The sequence below is a fragment of the Drosophila bipectinata genome, chromosome 3L (assembly GCF_030179905.1).
Source record: "Drosophila bipectinata strain 14024-0381.07 chromosome 3L, DbipHiC1v2, whole genome shotgun sequence".
Lineage (NCBI taxonomy): Eukaryota > Metazoa > Arthropoda > Insecta > Diptera > Drosophilidae > Drosophila > Drosophila bipectinata.
The window spans coordinates 20,548,439-20,568,073 of record NC_091738.1 but is presented as its reverse complement, the minus strand read 5'-3'; the positions used below and the strand labels follow the sequence as shown (position 1 = coordinate 20,568,073).

Below are 19,635 nucleotides of genomic sequence, written 5' to 3'. Positions count from 1 at the left end.
ATATTTTCAAATTAACAACATTAACAGAGACCTTTTAATTAAGTTTCTTCTGTGTCGCTCTGGCATTGGGAAACTTTATCGATTTTGTCCGCTGATTGGCCCTCCGCCGCTCGGGTTCGGCTCGGCCCGACTCGGCTCAGTTTTTGGAGACACACATGTGAAAGCTTTCTGTTACAAATCGGCTAAAATGACCATCAGGTGCCGGGCCAGACCGTCTTAACTGCCTTTTTAGCTTTCGCTCGTTATCGGTCTGACCTCTTCTGTGGGTTTGGTCATTTTAATGGCGCACAAAACCAAAAATCGTTCCCATGATTGTCGCCAAAGTGTTTTCGTTTCATTCATTGGCTACGTGATTGTTGTTGTCCCTGCCGCTTTTTGACTATTTTTGTTGTCTTCTTGAATACATGCTCTGCTACAAAAAGTGGCCAACTGAAAGAGGAATACTTTCCTGATACTCATCAAGTTATCTATCAAGTATTGCCACCACTGTTCGCTGTTTGTCTCGTCCATTCCTCTGCCACCTCGCACCCGAAAAGAAATCCCCCATCAGGTAAATAATTCTACGTGTATGTGTGTTAGGCGCTTAAAGCTTTTTAAGGGTTTTTAAGATTTTTATCTAACAAACTCGCTGTGCATACTTAATTATGTATTTTGAAATGTGAGACAGGTTGGCAAGGCACCGGACCCGGTATCTCGCTATGTATGTATATTAAGGTACGGAGCGACAACTACTATTTCTGAAGTCTGGGACCTGGGACCAGAGCTACTGTCGTTGACAACTCGGTGGGGATAGCAGGTGCAGTACAGTTTCGAGATCGACCTGAAGATTCGATGTGACTTTTTTTCCAAGAGGTGAGAGAATGTCAGAAGGTAATGGGCAGAGATCAGTTTCGGATATTGGAATTTTTTGGTCATAAAATCTATTACTAAAATTTTAAGGGAACCAAGAACTTTTTGCAAGGTTTCGCCTGCCCTTGCAAGGCCTTGGAGTGATTTTCGTAAAGTCCTCAGATTCTTATTTAAATGCAACAATGTATTGTGATTAAAAGCCTTGAATAATTCCATTTATTTATCGTGACCATCGCTGCAGTCTTTTTCTTCTTTTGTAACTCCATTTATAAGTTAATTTAACATATTCAGGCCACTGCAGTTGGCAGAAAGAGGACTTCCCCACTGCGTATGCGTAATGCATATAATTTGTAACCGAACCTTAAAACCCCGAACCAAAAAACAAAGAGCAAACCTTGGGGCATTCAAATAAAGTTGTGAAGTAGCGCTGGCGTATAAATAACCGTCACTTGAGCAGCGCAGGGCATTTGCGATTCTATTGATTAAAATCAAAAATGAAAAAATGGAATTTATACATCTCCATGTAACATTCGAATGTTAGCCAGAAGCGAGGGAGATGCCGGCCCGATACCGGGCCATAACTATGTGCCAGACCATTTCATTTTTCAACAATTGGCCAAAACTACGCCTCAATAACCAAAACGGGGCGTGTGCTGCCACAAAAGTAATGAGCAGTTGGCCACGCGCGCTCCAAGAGGCAGAAAAGGGGCAAAAAGGCATTGTCCCTCCGGCGAAATCAGAAGGATGCAGCGAGAAGAGGAGCCGGACTTGCTGCAATGGGCTGCACTCGGGTCTATAATTATAATTGAAATAAATTGATTTATTTGCTCAATATCAAACTCGCAGGCGACTCCGCTTCGACTCCGGCCCGAGCTCTATGCCAAAACGCATAAAGCCATAAAGAAAAATGGCAACAATACAATTCATGGCAATTCTCCGCTCGGCGTTGTTGTGCCTGATCGTGTATAGGTGCTTAATTGTTGTTATTGGTTTTTGGTTTTTCGTTTAGGTCGGGCCAAAACAAAAACAAACCAGCTACGAAAAATATGTGTGCCGCTGGCCAAAGTCCGGGCCCCAAAGAGTCCAACTGCAATGACGATGACGACGTCGATAAGGTCATGAGCAAGTGTCATTGCAGCGCATAAATTATGACAAGGGGTAAGGATTGCAAAATAAATAAGCCTGGCACAGGTTGTCTACAACATATGCGGAAATTTTGAAAAAGTCGAAAATAGATGGCAATGGATGGGAAATGGTTTTTGGAAGGTATTCCAACCGATTAATAAAAGCCAACTGCTTGAGGAAAATCCACGTAAGACTTTACAAAATCGGCTTATTCAAAAGATCATCTTTATTACAGTTTAGTAAAAAAACCTCTTCAACGTTAGAATCCACAGCTTAAAAGCCACTTCTAAACGCTTTGTTTGTCTTTGGCGCCATCGTCGCTTGAACGGCCATTATGTCTTATCATTAAAATATTTTTACGCCGCTTTAAATTATTATACAAAGAGGTACAAACAACAGGAAAATATGAAACGTTTGCTGGCTACTGTTAAATGAGCACGTTGTGCCTGGTCAGTCGCGTCCGTGTCCGCGTCCGCGTCCGGGGCACTCCTCTTTGGGGATCTTTGGGGCTGCCTTCTAACAAAACTTACAAGTGATGGAACTACATAATCTAAAAGCAGAAGCGACCGCATCAGCGGCAGCACCAGCAATAATAAAATTGAAACTGATCGCATTTCAGAATGCTCGGCACGTCGCGCAGTTTATTAAAATAACTTGGCTAGAGGGACGCACAGGAATGGACGGATCTGAGGGATCTCTGGGGGGGAACCATCACCTGCTATGGGTAAAGAAAAATTAGTTTAATCATAAAAATGCTCGACATCGACAGCAAAAGTAGAAGCAAAGGCAGACGCTGAAGCTGAAGCAGAAGCCCAAGTAGCCAGCTCAGACAACTCTTTGGGGGCAGCTACCTGTTTTGAGCAAGAAGATGACTTCAATTAAAAGCTTTTAACAATATCACGTACGGCGAATCGCGGGGGGCTACTGGGCAGAGGGGGGCCAGTGGTCCGAGTCTGATTACATCACAGTCCTGTGGCGGCCTCAATGAATGAGTCTCCTGCTTTTTTTGCTTTCATTTTTTTTTGTATTTTTTGCTCTTTTGGTCGGTTATCAGGTGTAAAGCATCGCGCTCAAAGCGGTTTCAATGAAAACGCGTTTGTGTCCGAAGTCTTTTGATTTTCACCACATCTCTGGAGGATAGTGGAGTCGCCGATAGGATCGCCGACTGAGAGTTGCACGTGCTACAACCACCCCCGGTCGCCTCGAGATCAAAGCGGGTTATCCCAACTCCAAAAAGAGCAAGAGCTGACCATGTCACGTCAGGGCGTCAACTCTTTGTCGGCACAAGGCCTTTTTCTCTGCTCCTGTCACCGCCAGCCAAAGTTAATAACAATAACAGTAACAGTATAAACCATTCCAACCGCAGTCACAAAAACGGTTTCGGCCATCGTTTCGTTTCGATTATAAAAATTTCATTTATGTCTGCGATTTTATTATTTTTATTATTTATTTGCGATTTTTGTGCAATTTGCGGCGTCCGTTTTTTGTGTGTTCGGCCCTCCAGTGGCGCGTGCGACTTACGCAATAAAAATCTTCTCTTATGTTTCAATTAAAATTCAGTTGTCCAAGCTTTACAACAAAGTCTGGAATTATGTAATTGCGGCTGGGCATTCGAGGGCATTCTGTCAATAAGAGAGTGATTAAAAGTAAATGCTTAGTATAAAAACAAGAATGAAAGGAAGCGCCTTTTCGAGCGTGCAATTTTTATGGCAGCCTTGCCCAAAACTCACCACGAATTCCACCCCCTGTGGGCAGACGGTTCGTGTACAGGCTAAGACCGGCCAAGGGGTTGGAAGGGTTCACTTCCGCTTCCTATAAGACTTTAAAGCCACTAAGAACATGAGAGGGAATAAAAACAATTGGAAGAGTTGATTGGCCTTTGATGTGTCAGGAGGCATTCGGACGAGGAAAAAAGTGTCAGTCGGGAAATGTGTGCCACTGTTTTTGTCGCTAATGATATGCACCCTTTGGGCTGCCGAGGCCGCGACCCCTCAAATACGATGGATATCGTTTGACGCATTCGTTTATTTTTTGCTGTTTTTCGAAGGAAACCCACATGCGTGCCGTGGTTGTGCCATAGTTTTGGGTTCTGTTTGAAGTCCTCACCTGGGCACAGGAAGAGCAGTATGTACGAATAGGAAGAGGCCGAGGCCGAGAACGCGTTGCCCTTTTGACTGCATTATGCAAATGCGCCTTGAAAGAGATTTTTATTGACATATGTTTCTGGCTTTTTGTTGGGACGGAGCTGGTCCGCTTGTATATGTGTATCGCCGGGTTTCCTGTCGCCACTTTGGTGGGTGTGAACAGAGTTTTAATTTTCATACATTTTCCAGCGGCTATACTTCTAGGGCTGGGCTTGGGCTGCACTCGGATTGGGTTGCGGCTGAAAGTGAGAGCATAGCACACACAAAAGTGAAGTTTATGGAGATTTAACGCCTTAATGAATTATTTATTTTTCTAGTTTTTCCATTTGCCTGACTTTTCCAATAAATCCAAACGATAATCGAAATCGTGGAACTTGCAAGATCTTGAAAGTAAGTTGGATTTCCAGCTTGAAAGTTTTGGAAATACTTTACGATGCTTTTATGATTAGTCGTTATGATCAATATTGAATATTTAACTATGAATTTATTGGTATTTTATTAAACCAGTTTAGGATTACAGGCTAGTCTTTATGACTTTAAAGGAAAGTAGTCTTAAAACACTGTCTTTAAATATTTTTAGATGATTTTGGTTATGCTTCCAATTGGTGTAATGTATTTTTTAATCCCTTAAATCTGCTTAGCAATCGTCAACCTAACTACTTAACAGGCATTAAAAGCCTTACCCCACAAACGAAAAAAATTGTGTCCAGGTGTTGCAACACTTTTTTTCCGTACCTCCTCTATGGTATTGCCAATAATTCACGACCCTGACTGGTTAGCTCTGCCTATGGGACGTGTCACAGCGCCGCAGAGATAAATTAGTTAATAAATAAAAAAGGGAAAAATGCTAACTAATTTGCATATTTGCCCTTTGCGAGGCCTCATTGACAGTTGGGCGCCGGGAGATCGCTTCACCGCCAAAAGCCAATGAGGCGCACCGAGAATGCATTTAAACCCGAAAAGTGGCTGGCGGGCTGGCCCGTTTCCACCATGTTACCCCTTCGACAACAATTGCCATTTTGTGCCCGGCTTGCGTTTTCGTTTTTTTTGGCGGGACGCGGAAATTTTCTATTTTCGGTTGAGCTAATTTGCATATGACAGCAAGGATGTGTTCGGTGTTCGGTGCGTGTGTGTATTGGAATTTGGCAAACTCACGGTGTGGCTGTGGGGTGCCGGCTGTAGGTAGCGAAAGTGAAAGGATCCGAAAGGATAAGCGCCCTGATTGCAATACCCAGAGACTTTTAACGGTCGCTGCATGCAAAATCGTAGAAATTGAAATTGCACAGCACACCCAAAGAAAGGAAAAAAAATGATAAATGGGTTGGTTGCATCCACGGGGAGACTACAATTCGCATTTGCCTATATGCAATTTGCCTACATGAGCGATATAGTTGACCTTGCCAAAAATAAAGACGGGAAATAAAGGGTTGCTCAAGGGTTGTCTTCTGAGGCGGTCTTCTTCAGCTCGTCCTCCGTCTCGCCCTTCTTAGGAGCCTCCTCGAGAGTTGTCTGTTTTTTTTGGCGCGCAAAAAATAATCGAAAGTTGGGCATATGGTAACGAGTTGTCCGAGGCCTCCTTCTACGCAAATGGGTTGCAGCTGAGGCTGATGACGATGATGATGCCTCTGCGATGTGTCTTTCTAATGAAACGTTTGTTTGCAAATGAGCTGCCAGCTAGATCCGGCGAGGGATGGGGGCAATAAGATAGGGTTAAAAATCGGGAGGGAAGATGATGTAAGGATTATTTGCATGAAACTCATTTTGAAGATGATTTAGGTAGGACAGACAGGCTCTGGGGAATCTTGGATTAATTGTTTCCCAATCCATGAATCGATTTTGAACGCTTCAGTGATTTTAAAATATACAAAGATCTTTGAAATTAACTTTTAGACCGTTATTTTTATCTTTTCTAGACTTATAATTAAGACTTATACTGCATATTTTTAATAGTTATGTTTCTCAGCTAAAGAAATTTAACTAAAGGTTTGCCATCTTAAAATTAGCATATTTTGAACCAAAATGATTTTTTTGCGTATGACATTTGTAAATAAAATTTGTCATTATTTGAAATTTGTTAATAAAAATACACACATATTTATTTTCCTAGACTCCAAACTCTAGAAAATAGCCGGAAATATCTGCAACCTTTTATGAAAACCCACCTGAAATATTTCATTTATTTACTCAGCTTGAAAATTTGGCAAAACTTGAGAGATTACCTTCATAAATCTCAAAAGATTCGATTAATGCTAAATTACTGGAGGTTGACATCCAATACGACATCCAAACTACACCCACTACGTAACACACTTACTTTTATGGCCAGACAAATAAAATAATGCTGCGGTTTTTATAATCCTGTTTAAAAGCAATAAATGCCTTCGAACAGAATAAAATTGCTTTGCATTTGCCACAAATTAGTCGTCCCCTGGAGCCCCCACAACCCACTCATATAGGGAGATATACTATGTGCACTCCGAAGTGTGTTTGTGTGCATTAATTGTATTGCGCGATAAACAAAGCGATCAAAAGCAGACCAGTTTATATGTCTTGATTCGGAAATTATGGCACTTTAATTACCAAAACAGACCCCGAAGTCTACGGCCTCTCGCTCTGGCGCGCCGGCCAGAAGAAGCCCGACAACAAATTAATGCAAAATAAGAAGAAAATTATGCTAATAATTATAAACAAGTGCGCCCAAAAGCGGCCACTGAACGAGGTGTGGGACAGAGATAGCAGGCGGGAGAGACAGAGAGGGTGGATATAAAAATGCAGCCCAAATGCTAATCGGGCTCATTATCATCCAAATCAACGGCGCCGTGGTAGCGGCGGCCACGAGAGATCTTCCCATTCATAAACGCAGCGCTTAGATGTTTTTTTCCTTTGCGGCGTGTTTTTTAAAGCATTTTTTTATTTACTCGCATGCGGCGCATAATTATGCAACAAGTCCTTTCGTGGCCACAAAAACCAAAACGCGGCGCGTGCGCACTTAGCATATGGCACTCCGAGGCCGTGGAGGCACAAAGCACAAAACAGGATTTTTTCCATCGACATTTGAAATTTAAATACAGAGTTTTTTCTACCACTCGCTGATGGTATTTAGCGCCGCCACCTAATTATCATGTAAATTTTTGTCTAAGGACGAACAATGCGACGAGTGACTGTGACTTTGTTTTGTCACCGGGTTTTTGGAATTTGGAATTTTGGGATGGAAAACGGTTGGCTTATTAATTATGCCCAAGTGCGTGGCCAAAGGATATGGTCATGGAAAAAATGTAAACAAATTCATGCAAATAATGTTGAACTCCGGCTTGTCTGGCTTGTGTCTGGCTGCCAGGATGACCTTAGTTTGCATAATTTTTGTGATTCGACTTCTTGACCTGCCACACGAGGAGGTCTTGGATGGTTGTGGCGGGTGGTTGACTTTAATATTAGGGACTTTATCCAAATGAAACACATTATTTTGTAGTGAACAAAAAATTGTTTAATTTATTTCTATCTGAAAACAATAGCTTTGTTTTTTAAAAATATCTTTTATAGTCCCGCTCTCCATTCATTCATTGTCCAGAAAACATAAACTTTTGAGAGGTTTTCCGTTCGATTCTTCCCTTTGTCCCCCAACGCTCCAAGCCGCTCCACTAAATCAAAAATTGCACACTGAGAGACAAAAGTGGAATTTTACGAGATGCCAGCTCCCTTAGGTATGCAAATTGGTGGCAATTTCGCAAAGTGCCCATAGAATCAATGGAGCTGACAGATAAAGTAAATCAATAACTATTGTAAGCGGGCACATAATTTAACTGTAAACTAGTCAAAACACCGTCACACTCACAAAAGCCGAAGAAAGGTGCCTTTTTATGAGAGATAATAGACTGATATGCATAACAAAAATAAACGATAAGCGGTTTGATTTAAATCAGCAAGTAAAGTGAAGTTTTTGTCCACATTGGCTGGAAATATAAGAATCTTATAACCTAAGACTTTAACAAAAAATTAAAAAAAAAGGTTTAAAAAAACAGCCATATTTGTATATCTCATTCACACATTTTTGCCATTTTTCTGCTGCTATTGGCAGCAATTTTAATTCATCTTGTTAACACCAGCAAGTAGAACATGTTTGTTTAGTTTTTATTTTATTTTAGCACAAAATAGTTTAAATATTCTGGAAAACAAAATGACAACCCCAGTTCCTCCCCCTTCCCGCACACACCCTCACACACTGGCAAAGGGAAAGCAAAAGTTGTCTGACCAAGGAGCTGCAAGGAACTGAAACAAAGCTCCCAAAGGGAAAGAGATGTCCTGCCCGAAAGCTCCACCGGCACTCCAGTATCCAGTATCCCGAGTCCATGCCCGGAGAAATCGAGAGCTGCGCCGTCTGTTCCTCTCGCCCTCTCGCTCGCACTCCGGGCAATTAAAAATGTCACTCTGCATGGGAATGCACTGAAGAAACGCTTCGAAGCCTCAGAGCCGGCTCGGCGATTGTCTTTTTTTTTGTCCTCTTCCACTCAGTCAGTCAGTCAGGCCGTCTTTTTTTGTTGGACTCTTTTTGGGGGCGTAACGCTGGAATACAGCGAGCCCAATAGAGCGCAAGTCGCCTTCCAGTTGACGGGCCGCAGTCCGTCCCGCTCTGCGCACCGCTGGCTGAGCTACTCTAACGCGCTGGTGGCTGGAAGCCGAGCTGAAAACTGGTTTCCCAGCGCCAACCGCCAGGGGTGCGCGTGTGTGTGTGCCTGTGGCAGCGACGGCGGCTGCGGATGTGTGCGTGCGTATCTCACAGATACTCGGGACCGTCGAGAGCGCTCAACGTAGCGCTGCGGTGCGAGACATGACGTTAGTTCACTTCGATAGCTCTACGAGTCTGCACGTGAATTTTCCCTGGGCTCTCGGCTGTCGTCTGGCTTTCTCAATTCTCAAATTCAATCGGAATCGGTCAACCAACAAACACGCACGCACACACAATCAGAGTCTTAAACTTGAGTCTTCATCTCAATCTGAATCTGAATCTGAATCTGAATCTTAATCTGAATCTGAATTCGAGTCTCAATAACGCATCTCGCATACCGCATCTGTGTAGCTGCATCAGAGTTTCGGGCTTATTTGTGAACAGAGAGCAAATGATATGATCGAAAGCGAAATTTCCATAACGAAATACGCCAAAAAGTGCCAAGTGTTTAAGAGTGCTAACTAATAAAGAAAATAAACAAATTGATGAAAAAGTTAAGTTGAAAATCTCGAAAAGAGTTAACGCAGCCTAAGGAGTACTACAACTAGTCAAGAGTGATTTGCCGACGGAATTTATTTTTGGTTCCATAAACTTGTTGAGCGCGCGCTGCGGGAGCCACGCCCCCGGAAGAATTAGAAGATTTTTGCGCCTGCCACGTTACCCGTAAAAGACGTCAAGACGGTTGCCTCACGGTTCGAGTGGAATGAGCATAGGGACCCTGGTCTTCCTTTCGATCGATCGGTCTACAAAGTCGTTAAACTGAGCCCCAACTTGGAGCCCTACCCCGCCAGCGTGGAGGGCCTGAACAGCCCCAGAGCGGTGGGGATGGCCGCTACATCGTACATGACCCCTCCGAGCGGCGACCTGGACATGGCCCTTGGCGGCGGTGGCTACCACACCTCGTCGCCGCGCTCGGCGGCCGATGCCGGTGAGATGAAGTACATGCAACACCATCACCATCACCATGCCGCTGCTGCGGCGGCAGCCCATCATCAGTTGCCCTCGTCCCCGTCGCCAAATGGCCAGGGCAACGGCACTGGCGGATTGGGTGGCCTGGGGCCCGGCTCGGGCCTGGGTTCCTGGAGTGCCCTGCACCCGGATCCGTGGTCGCTGCCGACCCATCACACGCACCATCATCCCGCCGCCGCCGCCGCTGCCGTCGCCTCGGCGGCCGACACAGTGAAGCAGGAGATGTCCCATCTCTCGCAGCAGACTCGCATCCAGCAGGGCATGGCCTCGCCCTCGCCCCACGCCGCCTGGCACGCCCCCCATGCCGGCCACTATGCGCCCACGGGATCGCCGCTGCAGTACCACCATGCGATGAACGGGATGCTCCACCATCCGGGCCATGCGGCCGCGGCAGCCCACCACCAGAGTGTGGCGCCACTGCATCACGCCCTGCGCGGGGAGTCTCCGCAGCTGCATATCCACGCCCACCACATGGGCGGTGGCGACCGGGATGCCATCAGCGGCGGCGAGGAGGACACTCCGACCTCCGACGACCTGGAGGCCTTCGCCAAGCAGTTCAAGCAGCGACGCATCAAGCTGGGCTTCACCCAGGCGGACGTCGGCCTGGCCCTGGGCACCCTCTACGGCAACGTCTTCTCCCAGACGACGATCTGCAGATTCGAGGCTCTGCAGCTGAGCTTCAAGAACATGTGCAAGCTGAAGCCGCTGCTGCAAAAGTGGCTGGAGGAGGCCGACTCCACCACGGGATCACCCACGTCGATCGACAAGATCGCGGCGCAGGGACGCAAGCGCAAGAAACGGACCAGCATCGAGGTGAGCGTGAAGGGAGCCCTCGAGCAGCACTTCCACAAGCAACCGAAGCCCTCGGCCCAGGAGATATCCTCGCTGGCCGACTCCCTGCAGCTGGAAAAGGAGGTGGTGCGCGTGTGGTTCTGCAATCGGCGGCAGAAGGAGAAGCGCATGACGCCACCGAACACCCTCGGCGGGGACATGATGGACGGCATGCCGCCGGGCCACATGCACCATGGTGGCTACCATCCGCACCACGACATGCACGGCAGCCCCATGGGTACCCACTCGCACTCCCACAGCCCGCCGATGCTGAGCCCCCAGAACATGCAGTCGGCGGCAGCGGCGCACCAGTTGGCGGCCCACTAGCAATCAGAAATCCAGGAGTCGAACTCAGCTGCAGCTGCGTCCACTCCTGCATCCCTCAATAGTCTAAGCCAGCAACAGCAGCAGCAGCAACAACAACAGCAGCAGCAGCAACACCAGCAACAGCAGCAGCAACACCAACAGCAGCAGCACACACCCAACACACCTTCGTCGAGTGCGGGATCGTCGGTGACGATGACCAGTCAGGTGATGTCGCCGCAAAGTCCGCTGGGCAGCTCCTCCGCTGGCAATCAGTCTAACAACAACAATAACAACAATAGCAGCACCAACAATAATAACAACAACAACGAGGAGCAAGTGAAACACCATCAGCAACAGCAACAACAGCAGGCCTCCAGCATAGCAGCCGCTGCAGCAGCCGCCATGTACATGGATCCCATGCGCTACCAGCATCCGCACCACCCGCACCCGCATCCTCACCAGCATCCGCACCTGAATCCCGCCCACCATCCGCACCTGTTCCACACCAGCGACCAGTTGCAGCATCCGCAGCAGCAGTCCGGCGGCGGCGGCGTCGGTGGTGGCGGCGGTGGCGGTGGCAGCGGACCCGGCAGCAACTCCCAACTGTCGCCCGGCGCCGGCAGCAATAGCGGTCTACCGCTCCAGCCGCCCAGCTCCGCCTCGCCCGCCGGCTCCGCCTCCAGTGTGCTGGGCGGTCACCTAAATCTTAATCCGCTGCACCAGCACCACCACTACCAGCACCACCACCACCAGCAGCACCACCACCATCAGCAGCAGCAGCAGCAGCTCCACGCCCGCCGCCTCTTCGAGCTGAGCCTCCAGTTTGGGGCGGCGGCGGCGCCGGGAGCGGTCCGTCACTTCAATAGCTTCGGTGGGGCGGGCGGAGCGGGTGGGGAATAGCATTCGTCGGCCGCCTGGTTCGGCTACGAGTCCTCCTAGGACTCGGTGTCGAACGGGTGGCCGCAGTTCAAGCGGGAGCAGCCCTAGAGCCGTACAGTCGAGCTTCTCCAACGTCAACTCTTCCGAGGCCAGTTTCCTAAGAGCTACGACGTCCTGTAGCCAGTTATTCGTTTGAAAAAATTATTTTAAAGACTTTAAAGTGAGTAAGCTTGAGGTTGGAAGAGTTCGACTGTCTAAGGAAATCCATAGAAATATTAAGTAAGGATGTTAGTTGATGGGGAGATCCTCTTTTTTACCAGTGCATTAATCTGTGTTAACTTCAGCTAAATAGGAGCAGGGAGCCGGGAGCAGGGAGCGGGTAGGAGCGATGGGGGCTGCCATCCACCAGTTTAGTTTGTTTTAAAGTTTGAAAAACTTGCTTAAATTAAATCAAATTAACTAAATTAAATGTAAACGAAATTTCCTTTGTATAAAAAGCGAAAGAAACACGCAATTCAAATCAAACGTGAAACCAAGTGATGTTGTTTTAACCTAAAAACTTAAAAAAGAAAACTAAACGCTAAAAATTAAACTTAAATGAAGAAATTAAAAAACAAAAACTAGTTAAAAGTGCGACCCAAGTGTTAATGAAACCAAAAAATGGAAAGAAGAGTAAAGAAAACACATTCCTCAGCTGCTCTCCAAAAGCAAGGTAAATGTTTCCATGCCCAAAAGTCCGCAAATATTATTTCGTTCAACACTATGTCGGCGTCTACATAGATCAAGTTATAACGCTCAAGAAAAAAATGAAAAAATAAGAGAAAAACACGTCAGCAGCAGTAAGACAGTTTGGTCGGTTATAGCTAGGGTTCTAGGTTCTTAAGCAAGCCGTGTTTATATATATTATATATATATGCAGCCAGTAGATTGTACTCTAAAAAATTTATATATAAACAAAAGTAATAATAAATAAATACACGAAACCAGAAAAATGAAAAATGTAGAATTTAACGCGCGGCGAAGTAAAAAAAGACGAGATGAAGAAATGAATTAAGTAAAATATGAAAATCGAAAATCCAAAACATCTGTAAATAAACAACTTACAGTTAAGTCATATTTTTAGCTTTAAATGCAATTGTAGATTTTTTAATAAACCCTTAAAAAAATGATAAAAATCCAACAGAAAAAAAAACAAAAAACCACATTTATAAAATATAAATTGTAATTTCTAGGCGGTAATTTTTAATGAATAGGCACGTGAAGTTTAGTTACTTAGTACTGTACTTTCTATATAAGCAAGGAATCGAATGGAAAACAAACAAGAATATAGCTAAATCTTAAAATTTAAACAAACAAATAATCAAATACCACAAATGCTAAATTGTAATATATTAATTGATGTACATTAAAAAACCGAAGGCAGCATAAATGCTAAACCACAAAATTGAAATTATTTCAACAACAAAAATAAACGAAAATTGTGTAAAAAAATCGTATATGTGTCTTTTGATTTACGATAACTTTGTTGTATAAATTTTCTCTTTAACATTTTTTTATTTTTGGGAATAACCTTATATTCTAGAATCTAGGATCTACGTTCTAGAAAGTAAAATAAATTTCTGTTTAGTGTACTTTGTTTTGGAATGTTGACAAGAAAAAGAACCTATGCTATAAGAGCGTGAGAAGTGAAACCGAATATTTAAGATTAAGCCATGCCCTCAACTGTATAATAAATTATATATACACTCACACAGACACACAGAAATGGAAAAATGGAGGCACCAAGTCAACAAAGAGGTGCACTTCCCACCCACACAAGTACTTCCACACACACACACATGCAGATGAAAAACCAAGAAGAAAAAATAAGCAAAAAGTAAAAAAAACTCTTAAAAACAAATAAAAATGAATATTATTCAAAAAAAGATGGTCCTTTTATTATTATTTAATTAGCGTTCAGTTTGTTTTCGTTAATTTTTCCCGTTTTACGCTTTTTATTTCTCATGTTTTTTGTTTGAAATTTTTTCCCCTCGCTCGCTCTCTGTCGGTTTTGGCCGAAAAGTTTACGAGTCGTTGGTTTTGACAGTTTACAGGATTTTTACGGCCACCTTTTTGCAGATCCTGGGTTACGATAGGGCGTTAATATCGATGGATTCGCGATAATTGGCCGTATTATTAATTTCGTTTGTTTGCTTAAAGTGTTCGCAAAGCCATTAAACAATTAAGGGGCATATTATAATGCGATTGCCTACGTCAGCGAGCGGGCAATTGGCAATTAACTAACAACACCCCATTGGCGATCGAGTTATTGGGCTCGTTAATGAAAGTTGCCATTAAAAAGCGTGGCATTTCGTGAAATTGCCGTTTTTTATAAGGCCTTAAGTGCTCTGCTCGGGAAGCAGGCTTTTGATGGATCTCTGGTCAACGCTCAATCATCAACCGAATTTGACGTCAATCGGTGGGCGATTAAAGTGACAGCTTGCCAGATTTACGCGGTCAGCTCGAAAATTTATTTGCTTGGGCACACTGAAAAATACGATTTTGAAGGATTTAAAAAAAGGGTTCCTTTAGTTGGTGAACCCAAAAACAATATCATAAAATGCCTTAAAATGTGTCTCATTCCGTCTGCCCATTGCCCCCTGCCGCCTCATTGGAATCTAATGTGCCGCACGCTTTTAACATTTAATTCATAATTTAAATGCATATTTCATTGGATGTTGATTAACACACATGTGTGCCGAACACATGTATTTGCCAGTCGAATTGATATTGATTAGTAATTCTGCATAAAAATTGCATCAGCCTGTAAATATATCCTGAAAGCCCCCAAAAACCAGCCGCCTCCGCCACCCGCTTTTGTCATCATTTGGCACGAAATAAACTCGCATAATTGAAAGCCAGTTTTAGGCTTAAGTATATAAACAATAACCAAACAGCAAATAATAACAATAATATATATAATACAGAAGCGCAAGTGCAATGATTTTTATTTATGTTGAAGCGAGACAATTTCATGGAAATTGAACTTTCGGCGCGTGGCTTATAATGTTTCAATAACAATCCTACAGCTCTGTGCACTCTGCCATATATTATATCGCCATATATAATTATTCTCTATGCTCCCTTAATTATTTTCTAACAAAAACAGAAAAAAATTGGACGATAGACGATAAAATGAAATGAAATTTAATGGGGAAACAACATGGCTGCCCACAAGCCTATTTATACTTTTATCTATTGCCACCTGCTATTTTGGGGTTGCTGAAACACACTCAGATACTCATACTCATACTACAGCCCTCACACTGAGACGCACACCCACTCGTGTAGATAAAACCTGCCCCTCGGGCTATATAAACTTTTATATGGAAAACGGAAAGGAAAGGTTTTTAATGGTCATGTGCTATTTAGTTGAAATACGCTTAAAGAATTTATGGGATTTTCGGGAGGATTGTCGAAGCTGAAGCGGAATTGGGTGAAATTCCTTTCAGATTAATCATAGTTAATGGATTTAGACGGTTGATTTAAATATGAAACACACTGTAATTCAATACCCTGCCTCCAGTTTATAGTTTCGTGCTTCATAAATGTGAAATTACCTGGTTTTAGAGTGACTCCGTATTTAAGAGGCGCGCATTCAATATTATATGATGATGATAAAAGAAACCTCAAATATGCGAGGGCAAATTGTAGTTTTCATTGGTTTTAATGTTGCTGCCGTGCGTGCCAAGTGCGACAGCGGCAACACCCCCTACACCCCATTTGGCCAGCACACCCTCCCCCGTGCTGGTATCTACTATATAGCCATATAACCATAGAGCTATAGAGAGAAACCCAAAACCCCTCCTCGAGGCAAATACCACCGACATTTTCATTATTATTTCGAGTGGAGTTGCTTTTTTATTATTTCGCGTGGCAAAGCAACACGCCGCCTGCTTTTGTACATTTCACTGTGTACTGTGTGTGCTTTTTGGGCTGCGTGCATACAACCGTGTCAATAATTACCCGTGGGACTGACACGACCAACGAGAATCATTCAAATGTTGCAAGAGCAGAGGCACCGCCGCCGCCACCACCACCACCACCACCTCCGTCACTAACAATGGCTAAAAACAAAAGCTGGGCCAACCCAGAGACACAGAAGCTGAGCCAGAAGCAGAAGCCACGGCAGAAGCGGCAGAGCTGAATCTGGTAACAGAAGTTGGTAACGCAGCTGAGAGAGTTGGGCCACAATGGCCAAGCCAAGCCAGGCCAGGCCGGGCATATTGCCATTGTGGTGGCTGGCGCAGCTTTTTCTTTGGCTTTGGCAAAATGGCTGACACTAGTCAACGTTACCCAAAGTCGGGCTGACGAACTGGGTGACTGACCATCTCTCAGGGGCGGACTGAGCAATACCAGACATTGTTATCAAAAAATTATCAGAATATTTAAAGGTAAGCATCTACATCCAGTTGCCGTTACACATTTAAATTAAATATCTTCTAATTCGGTTATTATATTATATATTATGATATGGCTTACAGACAATACTAAAATTATTAGAAAATTGTTAAAAATAAGTGCCTTCCAAAAATTTGAAAGCCATTTAATCTCAAACCCCACCAAAACCAACCCGAAACATCTTTAGTCCGCACCTGCTTTTGGGCCACACACTTTCCGTCAGTGGAACTTGGCTTTTGGCTTCGGCTGGGCGACTTTTTCACTGCCATCCGGAGTGTCGGGGACTCTGTGCTCATTATCTATGCTTCCTTTGGGAATTTTCATTTTCTTTTTCGCTTTTTATTTTATTTTGTTCGTTTTTTCCAAGTTCTGGCCGTGTGCGTTCGTGTGCGACAGTTTGGCTCGAAAACAAAGCCAAGAAATGCTGGAAAACACCATCCATCCAGATGGGAAGTACATATAAAAGAATATATATAGGTATACAACTTTATACTGGGACTGGGATTTCGCTTCGCCCCCAAGTCTGGTATTATAAAACCTTATACTAATTACTAAATTTATGGGGCTTTTAACGCAGCTCTCGGATACGTATTATTCGGAAAGTCAAATGCAGTCAAAAGCGTTGGAAATTCTTTTTAACTACCCACAAAAAAAAACTAAAAACACTGTACAGATGTTCGTCTTTGAGGAGAGATATACTCCCACCAGCGAATTAAGCTGTGACTGTGTGGAAAATGCAAGCGAAACAAGCCACAAATTGGGATGCGGCAGGTGGAGGTGGTGCCGAAGGTGGTGCGGTGGTGCGGGGTCGCCATCCAACACCTTCGACAGTGGAGGCACTTACTTACAGCGCTGGATCAGCAGACACCTAGACAAATAATGCGGGCATGCTATATATGGCCGATCATTGTGATATATGTGAGCCAGGGGGATGCCGAGGGGGGCTATTAAAATGTTTGGCTTGAAACCAAAGGGAATATTTATTGGTCATTCAATTATCACCTTTCCTGATTTAATGATGTAATGAAAATGCTTTATGCTACATAACTTAAACGTAACTATTTTGAACGATAGTATTCCAATAGCAAAGAAAGTAAAGAAAAAAATTAAACTTTAGAACTAGATGTAGATTATGAAAAAGACTTACTTTTTTAACTCCTCATTGAAGCATACTTACTAAAGAACTATTTTTGAATAGATGTGTGTATTTCAAATAATTTTATAGATTTTAAAGAATTTATTTTACAGAAAATATACTATTAATTTGTAATACATATAAAAATACATAAATGTTAGGACTTTAATAAGTAAGATGCAGGTTTTTTTTGAGCAGTACTAATTACCAGTTTTTTGAAGAAAATAATTACTTATTACCTAATTATTTTCTCATTAGTGATGATGAACTACTGTAATTTAAGTGGACGTTTTGTTTGCCGTTTGATATATTTTTATGTCTTCATTAGTATAAGTTATAAGACCACCCTCGCACCCATCTCGGCATCTATCGCCTCTGAAACAAACATCTCTCTAATAAGCAAACGCAATTGATGCCTGAACCATGACATTGTCGCCAATCTCCGGTCTACGGTCTCCGGCCTCCTCGGATCGCCTTTTACGTCTCGTGTTCACTCTCGGCTGAAAACTGTTGAAAATGCGCGGATTATTAATGGCTTTATAAGCTGCTGCTATTGCCGCTGCCATTGCGATTCCGCACCTTGTGCCCCGGCCCCACCTTTGCCGGGGTATTGGCAAGCAAATTGGCAGCCAGAAGTCGCTTGCTTGGCAAAGAGTAGTCCGAGTGGAGTCCAAGTCCACAGCCAAGACCGCCGCGATCGAGCGGCGCAGTGTCAAAGCCAACCACTTTGCGATATTTTTCTTTTTTTTTTTAAATGAACGTACTACTGCTGGTAAGGTTGTTGCTGCTCTTTTCGCTGCTGTTTGCATAGATTTTTAACGTATAAATAAAAAGGCAATGGGTGGGGTGGTGCTGGCAGGGGTGGTGCGCAAATAAAGTCAAACTGTGGGCCACCCTGGCCAGGCTTCGTACAAGATTCGATCTACAAAAAGAAAAAAATTAAATAATAATGTTTTTTCTCACACACTATTTGCAGACAGTCGCAGACGCCGCTTGACATTTTGCCAATCTGTCTGTCGCCCAAACTGGCAACAAGGTCGCCCAGCGCTCAAGATGGCTATCTAAACGCCAAGTGCACTGAACGAAATAAGTGTACGAATATATGTATACTGGGGCTTTCTCATAATTGTAATGCAGAAAAACTTTGGGCTTAACTTTGGGCATAATGTCTAGTAGAGAAAAGGATAGAATAATTATCTATCTAATTATTTGTAAAAGGTTTAACCATTTTATGGAGGACCTGGTCATTAAGTTGATAGCTGTTATTCAAAGTCTTAAAGAAAAACTAAAGATGTATATTTTTTAAAAGTTTTTTAAATGCTCAATTTTCTCATAAACTTTTAACTCAATGTGATAAAATGCCATACATGGCCTTGAGAGATAAATCTTCGGGATCGAACATTTTCCAACGTCTGAGATCTTGCATTATTTTAAGCCTAATCTTAGCAGATGTTTTTAATAAATTCCAAATAAATTCAAATTTAAAATTGGCTCATGTTAAAATACAAATATCTATTATTAGTTTCAGTGCACTCCAGGTGCAGTGAAGAATTTGAAAATTTGAATCTCGTTCCGGCAGAGGCCGTGAACGAATGCCAGCGGCACTCGGCGGTCAAGTGCATGGGGAGCAGCTGATTCCGAAGCGATGAGATGCGATGCAGAGGAAGGCAGAGTCGTCTGCGCAGTGACTGCCATAAATCTCTTAATGAAAACCGGCAATAATCTTTTTGCCGGCGGCCAAACCGAAGAGCATCCCAAACTCCGGCTCAAGCGAGAAAAAATGCGCAAAAGAATTAATAAACAAAGTAGCCGGGCATGTTGGCATGCCCCTCCGTTCTCGATGGGGGGATGCACTCCAGCTCCGGCTGCAGCGCCGCATCCAATGCCCTGCTCCAAGAGTGGGAGGTGGGCGAGTTATTTGCTGCGCATGCGCGCACGTGCTGGCTGCCTTAATGCGCTTCGGTATCAGGAGATGTCGATGCGACGCAGTCACTGTTTTCCGTGGCCGCACGTTTTTGCACTCGGCCATCCATCCGCCGCTGCGCATGCGCATCATCAAAAGGCAAACAACGACCAAGCCAGAAACTAAAACTGCAACTGCAACAACAACGACGACTCATCAAAGCGCCAGCATCGAACCAAGCGACTTCTCCTGCATTTGCATTTCTAATTTTTCCAGAATTTTTTGCATTTGCAATGCAATGCGAATGACGCCGCGGTGGCTGGGGCGTGGA

The 19,635-nt window shown here is 43.9% G+C and overlaps 1 protein-coding gene across 1 annotated transcript; it reads left to right on the top strand.

The window, feature by feature from the left end:
* The first annotated feature begins 8,938 nt into the window (after window positions 1-8,938).
* vvl (ventral veins lacking) lies at window positions 8,939-12,776 on the top strand. Its single transcript, XM_017239851.3, is given in 1 exon segment — window positions 8,939-12,776. A coding segment is annotated over 1 exon segment (2,181 nt). The 5' UTR covers window positions 8,939-9,666; the 3' UTR covers window positions 11,848-12,776.
* The last annotated feature ends 6,859 nt before the right edge of the window (window positions 12,777-19,635 follow it).